Source organism: Geotrypetes seraphini, chromosome 1 (genome assembly GCF_902459505.1).
Source record: "Geotrypetes seraphini chromosome 1, aGeoSer1.1, whole genome shotgun sequence".
NCBI classification, from domain to species: domain Eukaryota; kingdom Metazoa; phylum Chordata; class Amphibia; order Gymnophiona; family Dermophiidae; genus Geotrypetes; species Geotrypetes seraphini.
This window is the reverse complement of record NC_047084.1, coordinates 2,787,250-2,805,212: the sequence shown is the minus strand read 5'-3', so window position 1 is coordinate 2,805,212 and position 17,963 is coordinate 2,787,250. Positions and strand designations below refer to the sequence as shown.

Here is a 17,963-nt window from a genome sequence, read left to right as displayed (position 1 = left end):
AAACTTTAATAAAAGACCTGATAAGGGCTGTGTTTCAGCAGAACACCTGTGTCAGGGATCATCAATATCAGTTGTATAGCTTGTTTTTTTTCTAATATAAATGAGCAATGCTAACATATTGTATATAAAGATGACAGAAATGTCGCAAATTCACTCTAATAAGGCAATTAAACAAGTGCAATTATATAACAAAAACATCAAGTGAGCTTCTTGTCTATCCGAACAGACATGACTTATACCAGGGATGAGGAACGAGGGCTGCAATCCAGTCAGGTTTTCAGGATTTCCCCAATGAATATGTATGAGATCTATTTGCAGTACTGCCTCCATTGTATGCAAACAGATCTCATGCATATTCACTGAGGAAATCCTGAAAACCCTTACTTATACCAAGAACAACAAAAATAAAATAATAAATGAAGCAGAAAAAGCATCTGACTCAACCAGCCTAACCAGTTATTTCAGTCATTCAGCTAAGACAACATCATATCAGTCACAGTGGTTCATGAACAACGATCTATTCCTATTCTGCTGCCCTGTAAACCTTGTGCCTTTCAGAAGGCAGACACAGAGGAGACAGACTGTTATACTATCATTCCAAGCAGGCAAATGGAATAAATGTCTAAGTTTATCTCAAATGCATTTTCCTACCAAAACTTTAGAAAGTCGATTAAAACTTATCTTTTCAATAAATTTCTCTGACTACTCCATATCTACTTTGATGTATCTTCAAATACTTCCACACAAATTTGTTCAATCCTATTATGCTGATGTAATTTTGGAATCTTTTGTAATATCGCTGTCTGTATACAGTCTCTTCCTTTGTAAACCGCTTTGAACTGTTTGTGGTATTGTGGTATATACTGTAAAAATACAGTTATTTTCCTCTGTACCACCATGAGACAGCATATTATGCTTCCATCATATTTTCATACTTTCCTACTTAGTCAAAGTCTCATGAGGAACTCAACCCCAAAATTGTTATCCTCTGTAGAAGTACTACTACCTTACCATTTCAACAGTGAGGTTTTTTCCTAGCATACCTTTCTCTTCATCTGTTTCACTCACACATTACTTTAGTGATTTCTATTCCGCCAATACCTTGCGGTTCATACAGAATTATTCACTCACCACTGAAGTTTTTCTTTATTTTTTGTCAAAGTTAGAGCAGCTTCCATTTGGATTTTCTCAGTGATAAACAATGCTTTTGAGAATTTCTTAAAGAGGAAGTCCCAGCCGTCCATTGTCTGAGCTCCAACTGCAAACACTGCCAATGCAACATCACTTGGTAACCTGCATGTATGAATATGAAATTATGCTCTAATACACTGACAATTTCAGAAAACTGAATCTCCCAACTTCTTTCTGAATAAAACTCTCATAATGATGCACCTATTTCTTTAAAGGCAAACTGACTTAAGAATCATGTGAATACATCCATCTTATAAAAAGTATTCTTTGAGGAGATACCTTTACATACTGGAGTGGAAAAATATTCCAGTGTTTAAGAGATTATTTAAGAAATTAAGACATGTCTTTTTCATTCCCAGCTGAATAGTTTCATCAAGCTAACTTACAGTGTTGCAAGGATCAGAACACCCCTAAAAGAATGAGGGTGGATAGCATTTTCTCAGTATTCTCTAGGGCAGTGGTTCTTGGGAGACCCACAGCCAGTTGGGTTTTCAAGATATCCCTAATGAATATGTATGAGGCAGATTTGAATATAATAGAAGTAAAAGGTATACAAATATGCCTCATGCTTATTCATTAGAGTATCTTGAAACCCCAACTGGCTGGGGGTCCCCCAGGACAGGTTTAAGAACCCTCTCTCCTTAAAGAATGATATGGGAATGATTTCTTGTGTTTAACCATGGGGTGGTGACAAATTCTGTCACCATGTAAGAACCTAATCTCCCATTCCAGTGCAAAAAGTATATGTCCTGAACCTGTGGAATGTATCAAAGCAATCCCTCGAGCCTAGGGTGGGATAGAAGAGCCTGTTGCAAGCACCGTGGACCCATAAGAGATGTACTTTTGTGCTGCCACATCCACTCTGTAAAAGTATGTAGGATTGGCCATGTAGCTGTCCTACAAATTTTGTTGGGCGGAACTGCCATGGACTCCACCCATGAAGACACCATACTTCTGTTGGAATGTGCCTTCAAGGAAATTGGCAGACATTTATCACATCCAATGTATGTGGAGGAAATAACCACTTGTATCCGTTCGGAAACAGAGGCTTTAACAGGTTGGTCAATCTCTCCATCCAGGACCCATTAGGACAAACAGATGATCTGAAAGTTGGAAATAATTTGTCACTTCCAGGTGAACTCCTCTGACATCTAGCTGTACTAGTATTTTACTTCTGGATTTCCTGATTCACACACAATACTGACACCACGTTTGTCAGAAAAGAGGGAAGAAATATTTTCTCCGGTTTATCAGAAAAGAGGGAAGAAATATTTTCTCAGGTTTGTTTTAAATCTACTACTTAGTAGCTTCATCACATGGCCCCTAGTCCTAGTATTTTTGGAAAAAGTAAACAAGCGGTTCACATCTACTCTTTCCACTCCATTCAGTATTTTATAGACCTCTATCATATCACCCCTGAAGAGCTGAAGAGCCCTAGCCACTTTAGCCTTTCTTCATAGGGAAGTCGTTCCATCCCTTTTATCGTTTCCATCGCCCTTCTCTATACCTTTTCTAATTCTGCTATATTTTTTTGAGATACGGAAACCAGAACTGCACATAATATTCAAGGTGTAGTCGTACCATAGAGTGATACAAGGGCATTATAACATTTTCATCTTCCATTCCTTTCTTGATAATTGTTAACATTCTATTTGCTTCCTTAGCCGCCACTGAACATTGAGCTGAGGGTTTCAACATATCCTCAACAATAATACCTAGATCCTTTTCCTGGGCAATGAATACTAACATAGAACCCAGTATCATGCAGCTATAGTTCGGGTTCCTCTTTCCCAAATGCATCACTTTGCACTTACTCACATTAAATGTCATCTGCCATTTTGATGACCAGTCTCCCAGACTCTGGATCAGCGTTGATGCCCACCATATTTAAGGAGTTTCTCAACTAAAAATTACTTTGCCTGAAGCAATACCGTTGCACGAAACATTCATTTCGGCATCAGCAGCTTGCTGTTCCTGGTATCAGCTAACTTTGAACCAGGTCTTTAAAAGATAAGTTTCTATTAAATATCAAATTACTAGTGTTTAAGCCCGTTACATTAACTGGTGCTAGTAAAGCCTCCTTCCCTCACATGTCCCCTATTTTTAGCCCCAGCTCCAGCTCCAAACCCATTTTTACCCTCCCCAACCCCCTTCTCCCATCTTTTCCCTTTCAGCCCCAGCTCCCTTTTCTCACCAGCAGCATTTCCCTCTCCACTCCACTTCCCTGTGCAGTAGCAGCATTTTCCTCCCCAACCCACTTCTCTGTGCAGCAGCACCTCTTCCGTGCTCCCCCTGTCCAGCAGCACCTCTTCCGTACTTTCCCTGCCCCCCTTCCCCTCTTCCCTGCTCCCCTGGCACAGCAGCACCTCTTCCCTGCTCCCCTGGTCCAGCAGCACCTCTTCCCTGCTCCCCCTCACTGCCTTCCAGACTTTGTCCCACCCCCACCCTCCGAAGCCAGCTTGCCTGCCTGCCATCCCACTGTGCAGTAGAACTCTCTCCACCCCCCTCCACCAGCAGCACCTCTTCCCTGCTCCCCCTATCCAGCAGCACCTCTTCCCTGCTCCCCTGGTCCCTCTAACTTGCTCCCCCAGTCCAGCAGCACCTCTTCCCTGCTCCCCCTCACTGCCTTCCATACTTTGTCCCTCCCGCACCCTTCGAAGCCAACCTGCCTGCCAGCCATCCCCCTGTGCAGTACAACCCTCCCCCCGCCACTATCGCCACCGTGCAGCCGACCCCACTGACCCTCCCACCGCGAGATGACCGTCAAACTTCCCGGCTCCAGCAGCATGGGAAGGCCGCGAAGCAGCGTCTTTAGTGTGATGCGGCCGCTGCTGGAGCCAGGTGGTTTGTGCATCTTGCGGTGGGAGGGTCAATGGAGGGTTCTTGTGCGCCGGGAAAGGGTGCACGGGGGGAGGGGGCGATGATGGCGGCAAACTTACAGTGAGGGAGGGAGTAGAAGTGCGCACTGTTGCTGGCGGGGCCCTACAGCTCAATGAAAATGGAACCACGCAGGTAACAGTGCGCATGCGCGCTTAGGGTTTTATTATATTAGATTTATATAAGCTCAATAGCTGGATATTTATAAATTATAAATTTGAGCTATCTTGTTGTTTTCTGTTTTGATTCTGATTGTTATGCTCAATAAAATATATTTAACAATAAATTATAAAAATAACACAGTGGTGTATGAACCTATGAAGAAGAACCAGTGGCAAAAAGCCCCACAAATTGATATCTTGTGTAACTGGGGTGTCGCTTCTGATGGCTGTATGAACATTGAGAACTTGTTGGAAGTTAGCACAAGTACTTGTCTATAAAACTTGGTGAAGAATACTTTCAATAAAACGGAATGATTTAAATAACTTGGTTAACTTTCTCAGCTGGTTTAATTGATAAAACTGACACATAGCAGATTTAAAAGAAATCATACAACAGTTTTTCAGTCAAAGCACAACACAGCTGTTGAATTTGTAGATGGATTACGTGCATAAGAATATAAGTATAGCCCTACTGAGTCAGACCAATGGTGCTTCTAACCCAGTATCCTGTTTCCAACTGTGGCCAATCCAGGTCACAAGCACCTGGCAGAAACCCAGGTCAAAAAAGATAGCATAACTGGATTTAAAAGGTGTTTAAACACAAACCTGAAGGAAAAATCCATAATTTAAGAGCTTATATTCTGCTTTTTCAATCAACTGTATATTTAACCACTTGAGTAGACTTAGGAAAGTCAGTTCTTATCTGGGGAATAAGCAACAAGGAACAGATTGCCTCTTCAGGATCCTGCTCAGCAGTTATGAACCGCACTGGTTGCTGACAGCATGCTATACTCAATAGATTTGTGGTCCAAGTCAATTCAATTATGAAACAAGATCCAAAGAAAGAGAAGTACTATTTCTACTGTAATAAACTAAGCACTTCCTATCTATATCAGTTTCCCAAGTCAGTCCTGGAGTACCCTCTTGGCCGTCAGGTTTTCAGGATATTGACAATGAATATGCATGAGATTGATTTGCATACACTGTCTCCATTGTATGCAAATCTTTTTCATGCATATTCATTGAAGATATTCTGAAAACCTGACTGGCAAGAGGTTATGCCAAGTCCAACTTGGGAATCATTGATCTATATTATCTGATTGTGCTGATAAAGCCCAAATCATTCCAAAACTGAGTAATAAATTCAATAACCTACCGCAAAGTTCCATTTGACTCCATCCAGCTACTAAAATATTCTTCAGCTTTGTCTACACATGGCTGGTATTTCCGTACACAAGCAAAAACGAGTAGGGTGCTGCGAAGCATTCTTTCAGACACTGTACCATCATCGGTCCAAGATTGTTGGTCAATTAGATTCTTAAACAGATTGACTATGTAGCTCTATAGTTATTGTATGACATAGAGAACAAATTATTCAGGTTAGCTTCCATTATATAGTAGTATCCTATACAGTTTCAAGTTCATTTCTTTTTGTTATACTTATTGTGTTTGTGTAATGCATTTTTTCAAAATGTATATATAAAACCAGAACTAGTTACAAATTACACATGGAATGTCATTTTTTTTTATAGAAAATGTGGACATATTAATACCCAGAATGAGAAAAAACACTGCCATTGCTTAGCTTTTTCTAAAATACCTGCATGAATAGATAGATGTGTGTTTGTATACTCTTGACCAGGAGAATCCAATTTTAACATAGAAAATGACAGCAGATGGGGAGCACTACTCACTGGAGGGTTGGCGAGATGAGACCTAATTTGAGCCCCGGAATTCCCAGCGGCAGGCAAACTTTCCTTAACTTTTTCCTATTGCTGGAACTGATGCCGGGAGCTTGCAGGCACTAGGAGAGATGGACCGCTGATGTCATCGGTTCTGTCTTTTCCAACACTAAAAGCACGCTGCAGCCGCGGCACTTTGGGAGCACTACTCACTGAAGGGTTGGCGAGAGAAGACCTAATTTGAGCCCCGGAGTTCTCTGCAGCGGGCAAACTTTCCTTAACTTTAACTTATTGCAGGAATTAGGAGAGATGGACCGCTGATATTATCGGGTCCGTCTCTTCCAATGCTAAAAGCACACTGCAGCCGCGGCACGTGGCCACGGCTGAAGGGGTGTGTCCTAAGGGGCACGCCAGGCCCCTTGGGAGCCCCTTGGAGACACGAGGAGCAAAGGAACTCAAAGGAAGATTATAACTTGTGTATTTGATTTGGTGTTTTAGAGTGTTATATAAATTATGGGAAAAAGAAAAGTCAAGCCAAAAAGTTCAACGCCAGCAATTATAGGTCCAATAGATAGACATTTGAAGTCAATTGATAACACCCCGGGGGCATCTCTTAAAATGGATTTCTCTATCACTAGTGCCTCATTAAGTCCCCTCGATCAAACTCTTCCCCCTCCACCGGTATCTAGTGTTAGTGAGACCAGAGTATGTCTCACTAATCCCTCTGAACAGGAGGTTACCTCTGTAACGTCAAATAAATTAATATATACCTTAATAACTAAACCACTTGAATTATCAAGTGATACAGAGAGTACAATCCTTATCAGAGGTAACACAAGATATTACACTTAAAGATTTGTGGTTAGTAATATCTAGAGTAGAGGGGCTGTTAAGGTCAACAGTAAAACAAACAGTAGACTTTTCGCAAGCAGTTGTTTAAAAGTTAGAAAATGTGGATACTAATTTGGGTTCCTTAGATAAGAGGTTAAATATGATGGAATCTCAAATCACTACTTTGCAGAGTGTTTCTACCTCTGTGGTTAAAGATTCTTGTGTAATGCACTCAAAATTAGAAATAATGGAAAACTTATATAGATCTAGAAATCTCCGCTTGGGCAATTTCCTGGTGACCCATTTGTTATCTCCTGAAATACTTTTGAAAAAATTATTTAAGGAAATACTGGGATTGCCCAATGCGGAGAATTTTCCTATTAATAATTTTTATTATATTCCTAAAAAAAAAAAGCTTGAATCTAACCAGGATGTGGATCAACTGGTATCAACTGAAATTAATTTGACAAGATTTTTTAGAGGACAGTCAAGATTTGATCCAGACTCGTTCCACCCTGGTAATAACCTGCATGAGTGAGATGGATAAGATGTTACTTATGAAATTGTACTTTAAAAATAGATTTAACAAAATTTTGTGGTGATTTAGTAAAAATATTTCTGGATGTCTCCAAAGCCACCCAACTAAGGAGAAAAGAGGTTTGAAGTTAAAAATTAGAGTGGTAGCTTTGGAGGCATCCTTTTATTTAAAATTTCCCTGTAAGTGCCTTGTTAAATTACAAGACACTGAATTTGCGTTTTCTGATCCAATACAGTTACAACAATTTTTGGTGGCTAGAGAAACAAAATGATTGCTGTTTACCTAAATAAATTGAGGAATAAAATGATTGAACCCTAATTAATTAATGACTGGACCTTGGTCCATAATTATTGGACTTTGAGCCCTCTCAATTTTTTCCTAATTTAATATTTTTAGAAATGAAGTATGTCTCTTTGATAATGTGAGCTTGAAAAGAAATTATGACTTGATGTGTTATTTATTGTAAATATCTATTGAATTGTCTTTTTCTTTGTTCATTATTTTAATGTAATGACAGAAAAAATTATAAATAAAAAGAAAAGAAAATGACAGCAGATAAAGACCATATAGCCTATCCAATCTACCATCTGTTGCATCTACATCATCTCTTCTTCTCCCTTAGAGATCCTACATGTATATAGTGGTATAGTAACGGGGGTGGGGGCAGACTCCCAAGACGCTGTCTTCACAGGGGGTGCCAGTGCCTCTCCTCTTTTCCACACCCCAAGAGGTACCTCTTTAAATGTTTGCCGCCACAAGCGGCATCTTCCATTCACTGCCCGCTCCGGCCTCAGCTCCCTTCTAACATCACTTCCTGGGTGTGGGACCAGGATGTGACATCAGAAGGGAGCTGAAGCTGGTGCAAGCAGAAGGTGGAAGACGCTGCTCACGCCGGCAAACATTTCAAGAAGTACACGGGGGATGGGGGCGCCCAAGCGGCAGGAAAGAGTGTGGGGAGTGGGGATGCATGGCATGGTGATGCTGGGTGCCACCACCCAAGGTATCAACCTTACTCACTACGCCTCTAAATGTTTATAGTTAAAACAAGAACTAGTCACAAAATGTACTGCTTTGTTTAATCTTGTTTTTAACATGAAAACAAAAGAAAAAATAAGCTTGTTTTAATTTTGTTTTGGAATAAACCCCACAGCAAATTATCACCTAACAGGCCCTTTTCCAATTCCACAAGCCTCCCCCAGCTTTTTATTGCATATATGCTGTCTTCACAGGACAAGAGTGATCCCAGGTCGCATCTAACCTACTGGTGTAGTAATAGACTATGACACTGGCTGACCTGAAGAGAATGCCATTTTTAAAATTTTGCTCTACAAGAAAATGAAGCCAGCTGACCTGAGGCCGGAGCTGACTGTTATATGAAAGAATTTCAAAATGGCTCTCTTTAGGTCTGCTAGCACCATTGTGTTTTTCTGTACCAACGATCAAAGGTGAATGGGGATACTCCTGCCTCATGACAATGGCAGATGTAAGAAGTGGGAGAGAACCCTGGAAGTTGTTATTTTTTTTTTTGGGGGGGGGGTTTATCTGCAGTGAGACCAGACCCAATTTTTAAGCATGTTTTGCTCATACAAAGAGAGGAGGAGTTCCAACAGTTTCTCTGTCTGTTCATCTGTATGCATAGTTTTATGCTGCAAACCCTTGGCAGCATAAGAACATAACGTAAGAACTGCCATACTGGGACAGACCGAAAGTCCCTCAAGCCCAGCATCCTGTTTCTAACAGTGGCCAACCCAGATCCCAAGTACCTAGCTAGATCTCAAGTAGTAAAACAGATTTTATGTTGCTTATTCTAGGAAGAAGCATCATTTTTAGTGTGCCGCATCTCCTGCTTTTACTTGCACATGTGCAAACAACCTATGGCTACCGACAGATGGACAGATTCTCGGTTCATAGACAACGGCGCGAAAAACAAAGGCGCACCCAGACAATTGAGCGCAGCGCGGAGGCGCGCGCCGCTCTAAATAACTGTTTTTAGGGCTCCGACGGGGGGGGCGTGGTGGGGGAACCCCCCCACTTTACTTAATAGACATCGCGCTGGCGTTATGGGGGGTTGTAACCCTCCACATTTTACTGTAAACTTAACTTTTTCCCTAAAAACAGGGAAAAAGTGAAGTTTTCAGTAAAATGTGGGGGGTTACAACCCCCCAAACCCCCCACAACGCGGCGCGATGTCTATTAAGTAAAGTGGGGGGGTTCCCCCCCACACACCCCCCGTCGGAGCCCTAAAAACAGTAATTTAGAGCGGTGCGCGCCTCCGCGCTGCGCTCAATTGTCTGGGCGCGCCTTTGTCCCGGCGCACTTTTGACCTGACACCCAGATTCTCAGCCTCGGGCACTATCACCTGCTGAGGAACATACCTATAAAAAGGAACACATTTTAAAACTGTTTTCAGTAATGCAATGTTTCCAAATCTGTTGGCATACAATTGTACAGTACCTTCATTTGATTCTCCACATCTTCCATATCCCTCTTCTCCATTAGCTTGTAAAGTGAAATCAGTTCACTCATTCCTTGCAATACTGGCATGATTTTGGCTTCGTGTTTCAAGTACAGTGTTAAATCCAAAGCTTTGTCAACTGGTAGTTTTCCAATGCTTTTATATTAAAAAAAAATAAAAATTAAATAAATGTACAGCTAGTAAGGAAGGAATCAGTGCTAATCACTTTAAACAAATGGAACTACACATTAAACAGCTCTTTCACCATCATATATAACAAATGTTTACAACAAGGTATCACATTCTTGACAAACTCTTCCTATAACATGATAGATGACAGTAGATAAAGACTTGTACATTCACTCAACAAAATAATGTCATGAAGCTAACTTGCGTGAAACTGTTCTTAGTAGAAATATATTCATTCCAAACTATTTATTTTTTCCGATTTCTATCCCGTCCTCCCGGAAGCTCAGAATGGGTTACAAGTTTCGTGGAGACGTCAGGAAGTACTTCTTCACGGAGAGAGTGATTGAGCACTGGAACAAGCTTCCAGTGCAGGTGGTCGAGGCACGCAGCATCCCAGACTTCAAGAACAAATGGGATACCTATGTGGGATCCCTGCGAGGTCATGCCAAGGGATAGGGTCACTAGGACTGAATGAGCGGGTCAGTAGAGTGACAGTATAATCACAATTATACTTTAAGGGGTCAGTAGACTTAAGAGGGTGGGTAAATAGTGTGGGCAGACTTGATGGGCTATGGTCCTTATCTGCCGTCATCTTTCTATGTTTCTATGTTTCTAACAAAACACATACACAGTAGGTTTTTTTTGTTTTTAAATTTATAAGTTTATTAATTGTTACAACATATAACAAATTCAAGAAACATAAACAATTATAAAGGAAATAACTCAAAATAAAAGTATTATCAAGTCCACATTATTATTAAGGGCTGACCATTCCTGCCGTAGTCTCTATATCAAAGCATATAATAAAAGAAAACAACAACAGTATGCAAATACAGTCAAACCTCGATTTGCGAGCACCCCTCCTGATAACCGGCATCGATCCCCCCCGCTCGCGAGAGGGAGAACTAGAAGGCCTTGAGCATGCGCAGATGCTCAAGGCCCAGCAAGAGGCAGGAACTTCTTCAAGCGGTACCAGCACATCCTGTGGGCTGCGTGCCGGTGCCAGACGGGGGGGGGGGGGTATGTTTGAAGTTGTTCGGGCGGGGGGGGGGGGGGGGTTCACGTGGAGGGGCCTTTGTGAGTGGGGGGGAGCGATGCCGGTTTTAGGGGGTGGAGCAGCGCCGCTGGCCTCGGGGGTGGGGATGGGGTAGGAACGTATCAAGCGAGTTTCCCTTAATTCCTATGGGGAAACTCGCTTTGATATACGAGTATTTTGGTTTACGAGCATGCTTCTGAAACAAATTATGCTCATAAAGCAAGGTTCGACTGTACACTCTAGAGCAGGGGTGCCCACACTTTATGGGCTTGCGAGCTACTTTTATAATGACTAAGTCAAAATGATCTACCAACAATAAAATTTAAAAAAACCACAAAGCACACTGAAAGGCAGAGAAAATGTTAATTATTCATATTCCGGGTTTTTTCAAAGAGGTCACGGCAGATGACTCTATGCAATGTCACCTCAGTAACAAAATACAAAAATAGACAAATACATCCCCTCCCTTTTTACTAAACCACAATAGTAGGTTTTAGCACAGGGAGTTACGCTGAATGCCTCGTGCTGCTCTCAATGCTCATAGGCTCCCTGCACTAAAAAACGCTATTGCGGTTTAGTAAAAGGGAGCCATAGTGCAAAATATAGACAGCAGATATAAATTCTCAAAACCGACACATTTTGATCACTAAATTGAAAATAAAATCATTTTTCCTACCTTTGCTGTTTGGTGATTTCATGAGTCTCTGGTTGCACTTTCTTCTTCTGACTATGCATCCAATCTTTCTTTCTTTCTTTCAGCCTCCTGTATGTTTCCTCTCCTCCAGACCTCATTCTCTCCCGCAACTTTTTCTTTCTGTCTCCCTGTTCCCCCTTCTTTCTGTCTCCCTGTCTGCCCCCTTTCTTTCTTTCTCCGTGCCCTCCCCCAAGCCACTCGGTTTGCTGCCACCGCCATCGGGGAACAGCCCCCAAGCCACCGCCGTCCCAAGCTTTCCCTGCAGAAGCGTCGCGCTGACCAGCATTCCGCTCCCTGACGTCAATTCTGACGTAGGAGAGGAAGTTCCGGGCCAACAAGGCATTTCTCCTCATTCCATCCAGCCTGAGCCCCATCTCTCCTTGATCCAGCATTTCCCTTCTGTATCTGTCAGAATTACCATTCCACCTATTTTCCAGCATCACCCTTTTTGTGTCCATCTCACCTATATCCCTATCTCACCACTTTTTCAGAATCTTAATTTGTCTCTGTCCTTGTCTTTACCCCATGTTCACCATTTGCCCTTTCAATGTCTTTATCTCCCCCCCCCCCCACACACACTTTTTCAGCATTACTTCTATGTCTCTATTTCACCTCCTCTTCATGTCCCCTCTGTATCTCTATCCTTATTCAGTAGGTCCTGCTTACCCTTTCTCTTCTTTGTGTCACTATCTCCATTTTCAGCTTTACCCCCTTTTCCTTTGTTAATGCACCCTGTAGCCAGAATCTTTCCACCCTCCCTCCACTCCGGCCCAGCCCAGTATGAAATATTTCCTTTTGTTTCCCTCCCCTCTCTCTTTCTCTCTCTCTTCTGCTCCCTCACCCACGAGTCCTACATCTGGCCCTCTCCCTTCTACCTGCACCTGGCAAAACCCCACTGCTCCGCGGCTCTCTTAAGCAACTCGTCAGCAGCGGTGATCAAGACAAGGTGCCAACATCGAGGACTTCCCTCTACGAGTCCCGCCTTTGTGGAAAAAGGAAGTTGAAACAAGCGGGACTCGCAGAGAGTAGGCCCCAACGTCAGAAGCTTGTGTCGATCGCTGCTGCTGAGTTGCCGAAGAGAGCCGCGGAGCAGGGGGTGTGGCCGGAAGCAGGTAGAAGGGAGAGGGCTGCTGGAAGAGGTAGAAGTTCCGGAGTATGACACCGACCCGGGCCAGGATGATTTCTTTTTCAGGCTGTTGCTGCTGCCACGCCCCCACGCCCCCCCCCCCCCCCGAAATGACAAAAACAGCCTAATGCCCGGCGTCGGCGTCTTTGACTTCGGGGAGAGGAAGGCTGATAGGCCCGGTAGATCGGGACGGCAACATGAGTCTATCACAGAGCCCGGGATGGGCTCTGCGATCGACTCATGTTGCCTTCCTGAGCTACCGGTCGATCGCGATCGACGCGTTGGGCACCCCTTCTCTAGAGTCACACAAATAATAATTATCATTTCATTCCATCTCAACCTCTGCTCTAGTTACAGGCAATATATCCAATTTAGGTTTATCTAAAAGAAAATTTTCTAAATGAGCTGGTTCAAGAAAAATATATCTAGTATTCTGATAAGTCACCAAGCATTTACATGGGAATTTAAGGAAAAAAGAAGCTCCCACACCCAAGGCTCTATCCTTGAGTTGCAGGAATTGCTTCCTCCTGTATTGCATCTGTTTAGAGACATCTGGAAAAATATTTATCTATTGACCACAAAACAGGGCATTTTTATTTGCAAAATACAATTTAAGAATATCTTGTTTTTTCTAATTGATCTTTCCCCCATTCTTCTGAAATCTTTTTGGAACCAGGCAAATAATAAAGATTATCTGGAGAAAAATTTTCTAAATGAGTATAACAAAGTATGTCTTAAATACATTTTTAGTAGTTCCAGAGGAGAAAGGTAATGAGATATAGGAAAATTCAGAAATCTGAGGTTCCTGGATTTCATAGCATTTTTCATTTTTTCCAACTGCAAATGTAATACAGTATTATCCTTAACTTGAGATACAGCACAGGATTGCATTACAGAGACAGATGTTTCCACTGTATCTAATTTCTTTCCCATTATTGCCAATTGAGCTTCATGCTCCGCTACTTTATTTGTTATTTCTGAGGAAAATTGACAAAGCTGCCCCACTGTGCCCTGTAATGAATTCTCAATTCTATTTACTATAGTCCAGACATCTTGCAATGTAATTGATTTATTGCCCAACTCAGGCCTAGAAATAGGACCAGTAAGCATTGAAATAGGAGACACCATAAAAGATGTTGTTTTTAAGGTCCAGCTCAGAAAGCAAGAGAGGTTGAAACTGAATCTGAACCTGACAGGGAAACAGAGTCAGCCTTCTCTGGTAATGAAGTAAGAGGTTGAGGTGGAGGCGTGGGTTCACCAGATGAGAGAGAGACAGATTGGACTCGTAAATCAATCTTACCGTCTAAAGATGTTCCAGTTAATATACTTAGGTGATAATCCATTGGTCCAATTACATTTAAAGGTGCAGAAGAAGAAGTAATCTTGGCTTTCCGTTTTCCCATACTTTCTTCCCAACTGCTACTCGCTCCTCCTGGCTCCAAAGGGGCATGTCCTGCCCCTTTGGCCATGCCCCTTCAGACACGCGCCCTCGGGCACGCGTCCGTGGCTCACTGGGTTCTTATCCTGAGGAGAGAGGACCTCTCCTCCGATTGGCAACTGCCGGTAGTGGCTGCAGGGGTGTCTGACTGGAGAGTAGAAACTCCAGCAGGAGGCAGTCAACCCTCTTTGCTCCGCGGCTCGCTGGGTTCTTATCCTGAGGAGGGAGGACCTCTCCTCCGATCGGTAACTGCCGGTAGTGGCTGCAGGGGTGCCTGACTGGAGAGTGGAAACTCCGGCAGGAGGCAGTCAGCCCTCTTTGCTCTGCGGCTCACTGGGTTCTTATCCTGAGGAGAGAGGACCTCTCCTCCGATCGGCAACTACCAGTAGTGGCTTCCGGGGTGCCTGACTGGAGAGTGGAAACTCCAGCAGGAGGCAGTCAGCCCTATAGGCAGTAGGTTAAGGGCATGATTGGTCTCAAAACATGGTGTGTATAGTGTAAATACTAGTGTAAATACTGTAATTGATTACCTTTAATTGACAGTGTTCTGACAAAATAGTGAAATGAATGACAGAAATGGGTCATAACACTCCATTATGCTGTGATTTCCCTTACCTTTTGTTCCACTCCTTCCCTTCCCCAACCTTTTTGTTTTTATTGTAACCTCCCCTTTTTTTATCCTCCTTGTACCCAATTTTGCTTGTATGTTGGTTCAACTTATGTTTTTGCTAATTACCTCCCTTGTTATGTCTTTTTATATTTTTAAAATTTTCTTTTAATAATATATTATTATTGTCAACCGCTTAGACTAACTGTAGTTGTATTTGCGGTATATCAAATAACTTGAAACTCAGCTCAGATAACTACTTTACGAAGGCATTTCCCCTGATTACATAATTTGAAGTTATCTGTCCTACAGGCACTTGGTCAGATCCCCACCAAACAATTGCCCCTGACCCCAGTCCTTAGGACTTGTCTCTGTCCTTCACTCCTCCCCCTCCCCTTTGTATCTTAAACTGTTTAATACTCTTTATAACCTTGTTTGAGAAAACAATTAGAAGTTAGGCCACCTTTTATGTCTTTCCCTATTTTATATCCCCATCCACTGAGATATTTCTTGCACAGGTGTGGATTATTGGGGAGTGCCTTCAATAGTGCTACTCCTCCACAGTTTGTTTAATAAAACTAGAACAAGAGTGGTAAAAGAAGGTGAATTGGGTTCTGCAGTTCACTGCAATGCTGTCATCAAAGAACAAAATTACAGAAAAGTAAACTGTATTTTACATTTGTATCCTGTCCTTTTCCATGAAAAGATTCAGAGCTGGGAACATTCAAATATGCTTTTCATGAGGAAAGAGGAAATGCTTATCAGTTGCAGATGTTCCCTGAAGATAGCAGTGTAACAAGTCTCACACACAGTATGCGGTCACATTATTCCATTTCCTGCCTCCTAGAGGACCTTTCTAGATTTTTTCATGAAAACATTCTGAACCCATCCTGATTCTGACCCATTAAACCATGTATGCATATGTCTAGCAGCACTAAAGAAATGATAAGTAGTAGTAGTATTTTGTCTACATATTCCCTAATTTTATTCATTATAATATTTTCCATTATCTTGGCTGGAACTAAAGTCAGTCTAACCAGTCTGTAATTTCCCAGATCATCCCAGAACACATTTTAAAAATCGGCCTTACATTGGCCAGCCTCCCATCTTCAGGTACTACGATCAATTTTAATGACAGTAACAGCAGATCAGCAATTTCACGTTTGAGATCTTTCAGTACCCTGAGGTGTATATTATCCAGATCAGGCAATTTATCACTCTAACTTGTCAATTTGGCTTAGTATGTCTTCCAGATTCATCGAGATTTGTTTCAGTTCCTCCACACTTTCACCCTTGAAAACCCTTTCTAGTTCACGTAGATATCTTGCATCTTCTTCTATAAAGACCAAATACCGGAATGGCCCGTCCAACCAGCGCAAGGGAAAGTCCCTGGGATACTCCCGCCTCACCGCCTCCACCTTCGCCAAAGCCAAAGATTTGTCATAGTTAAGTCTGAAGCCAGAGAAGTCTCCATACTCCTCAAACAGCGACATAAGGGCTGGTAAAGAAACGCTAGGAGATGTCAAATGAACCAACAAGTCACCCGCAAACGCCAATATTTTAAACTCCTGGTCTCAAATGCGCACTCTCCTAACCTCCGGATTAGACATAATCTCCCTGACCAGAGGATCTAATGTGAGCACAAAAAGAAGGGGAGATAAAGGACACCCCTGTCGCGTGCCCTGACTGATAGGAAAAGCTGCTAACGACACTCATTGACCAACACCATAGTCTGCGGTTGATTATATAACACCGCTTCCGCTCTGCTGAAAAAAAAAACAAAACCATACCATAATACTGCAAGGTACAAAACAAAAAAGCCTGGTTAGCATCAAAACTAACCAATAAGGAAGGGACCCACTTTCTCCCTACCCACTCTAAAGATGTCAAAATAGTCCACAAATTGCGAGTGGCCAACCTGACCTGCACAAAACCTACCTGCAGAGCCGCTACCAAGGAGGGTAGGACAAGTGCCATGCGATTAGCCAGCAACTTAGCAAACAATTTCGCTTCAGCATTCAACAATGAGATAGGGCGATACGAGGAGGGACACAAAGGATCCTTCCCGGGCTTCAGAAAAACAACTATGCACGCCTTCTGGACCAAGGGCGGTAGTGATCCCTCAGCGACCACATGATTGAACAGATCAGTCAAAATGGGAAAAATATCCTCTTGCAAAATCCGATAAAATTCATTCCGGAAACAGTCGGGTTCTGCAGTCTTACCCAGAGAGGGCCCACCAAGAACCACGCCAAGCTCTTCCTCTGAGAACGGGGCCTATAAACGCACATTCTGAGTTTCTGTAACCACCGGGTGGTCAATCTGATCCAAGTACAGCGATCCCTCCAGTGGAGCATCCTGTGAAGCTGCATATAAGTCTCGAAAGTAGGCACTAAAGACCTCCGCCATATCATCATCCTTACGAACAAGCCGCCCTTCCACTGCCTGGAGTTGAAGAATAGGGGGAAACTCTTTGGCCCTGTGCACCAAATTAGCCATCATCCTCCCACTCTTGTTACTATGGAGCTATAATTGATATTTATAATATGCCATCGATCTAGTAGCTTGGTCCTTCAAGGCCTGTTGAGACGCTAGCAATAAAGCCCTATTTACCCCGGTAGGATGAGACCCATAATAACTGCGATCCCCCCGGACCTGGCGTTCTAGATAAAGAAGTTGCCGGTCTCTCCGCCTTTTCTTCCGATAAGAATAAGCTAAGATCTCACCCCTCAATATGGCCTTAGCCGTCTCCTAATAGAGAACCGGAGTGTCCTTATGAATCTCATTATGGAAGGCTAAATCCTTCCACTTCTGAAATAAGAACTGATGAAATTCATGGTCAAAGTAAAGGGAAAGAGGGAATCTCCAATGAAACCCCCCTCGAACATCGCCCGAGAATTCCAATGTCAGAGATATCATAGCATGGTTCGAGACATAATAGGAGCCGATGTCCACAGAGTGAACCTGAGAAAACAAAGAATCAGAAATCAACCAGTAGTCTATATGGGACTGCGTTGCATGGGCACTAGATATGTGAGTAAAATCCCATTCTTCCGGATGTAATACCCTCCAAACATCTAGAAGTGAGTGGGAGGAAGCAAATAAGGGGAGACCCCCTATGTAATGCATACATGTCAT

General features: G+C 42.7%; 1 protein-coding gene across 1 annotated transcript in view; it reads right to left on the bottom strand.

The window, feature by feature from the left end:
* The window catches only part of ERAP1 (endoplasmic reticulum aminopeptidase 1), a 115,961-nt gene that overhangs the window by 38,245 nt on the left and 59,753 nt on the right, over positions 1-17,963 (bottom strand). The window contains exons 14-16 of the mRNA XM_033914666.1: positions 9,735-9,891; positions 5,386-5,570; positions 1,132-1,293 (exon numbers count right to left, since the gene is read on the bottom strand). Of these exons, the coding sequence (XP_033770557.1) occupies positions 1,132-1,293; positions 5,386-5,570; positions 9,735-9,891 (504 nt within the window). The remainder of the gene's footprint in view (positions 1-1,131; positions 1,294-5,385; positions 5,571-9,734; positions 9,892-17,963) is intronic.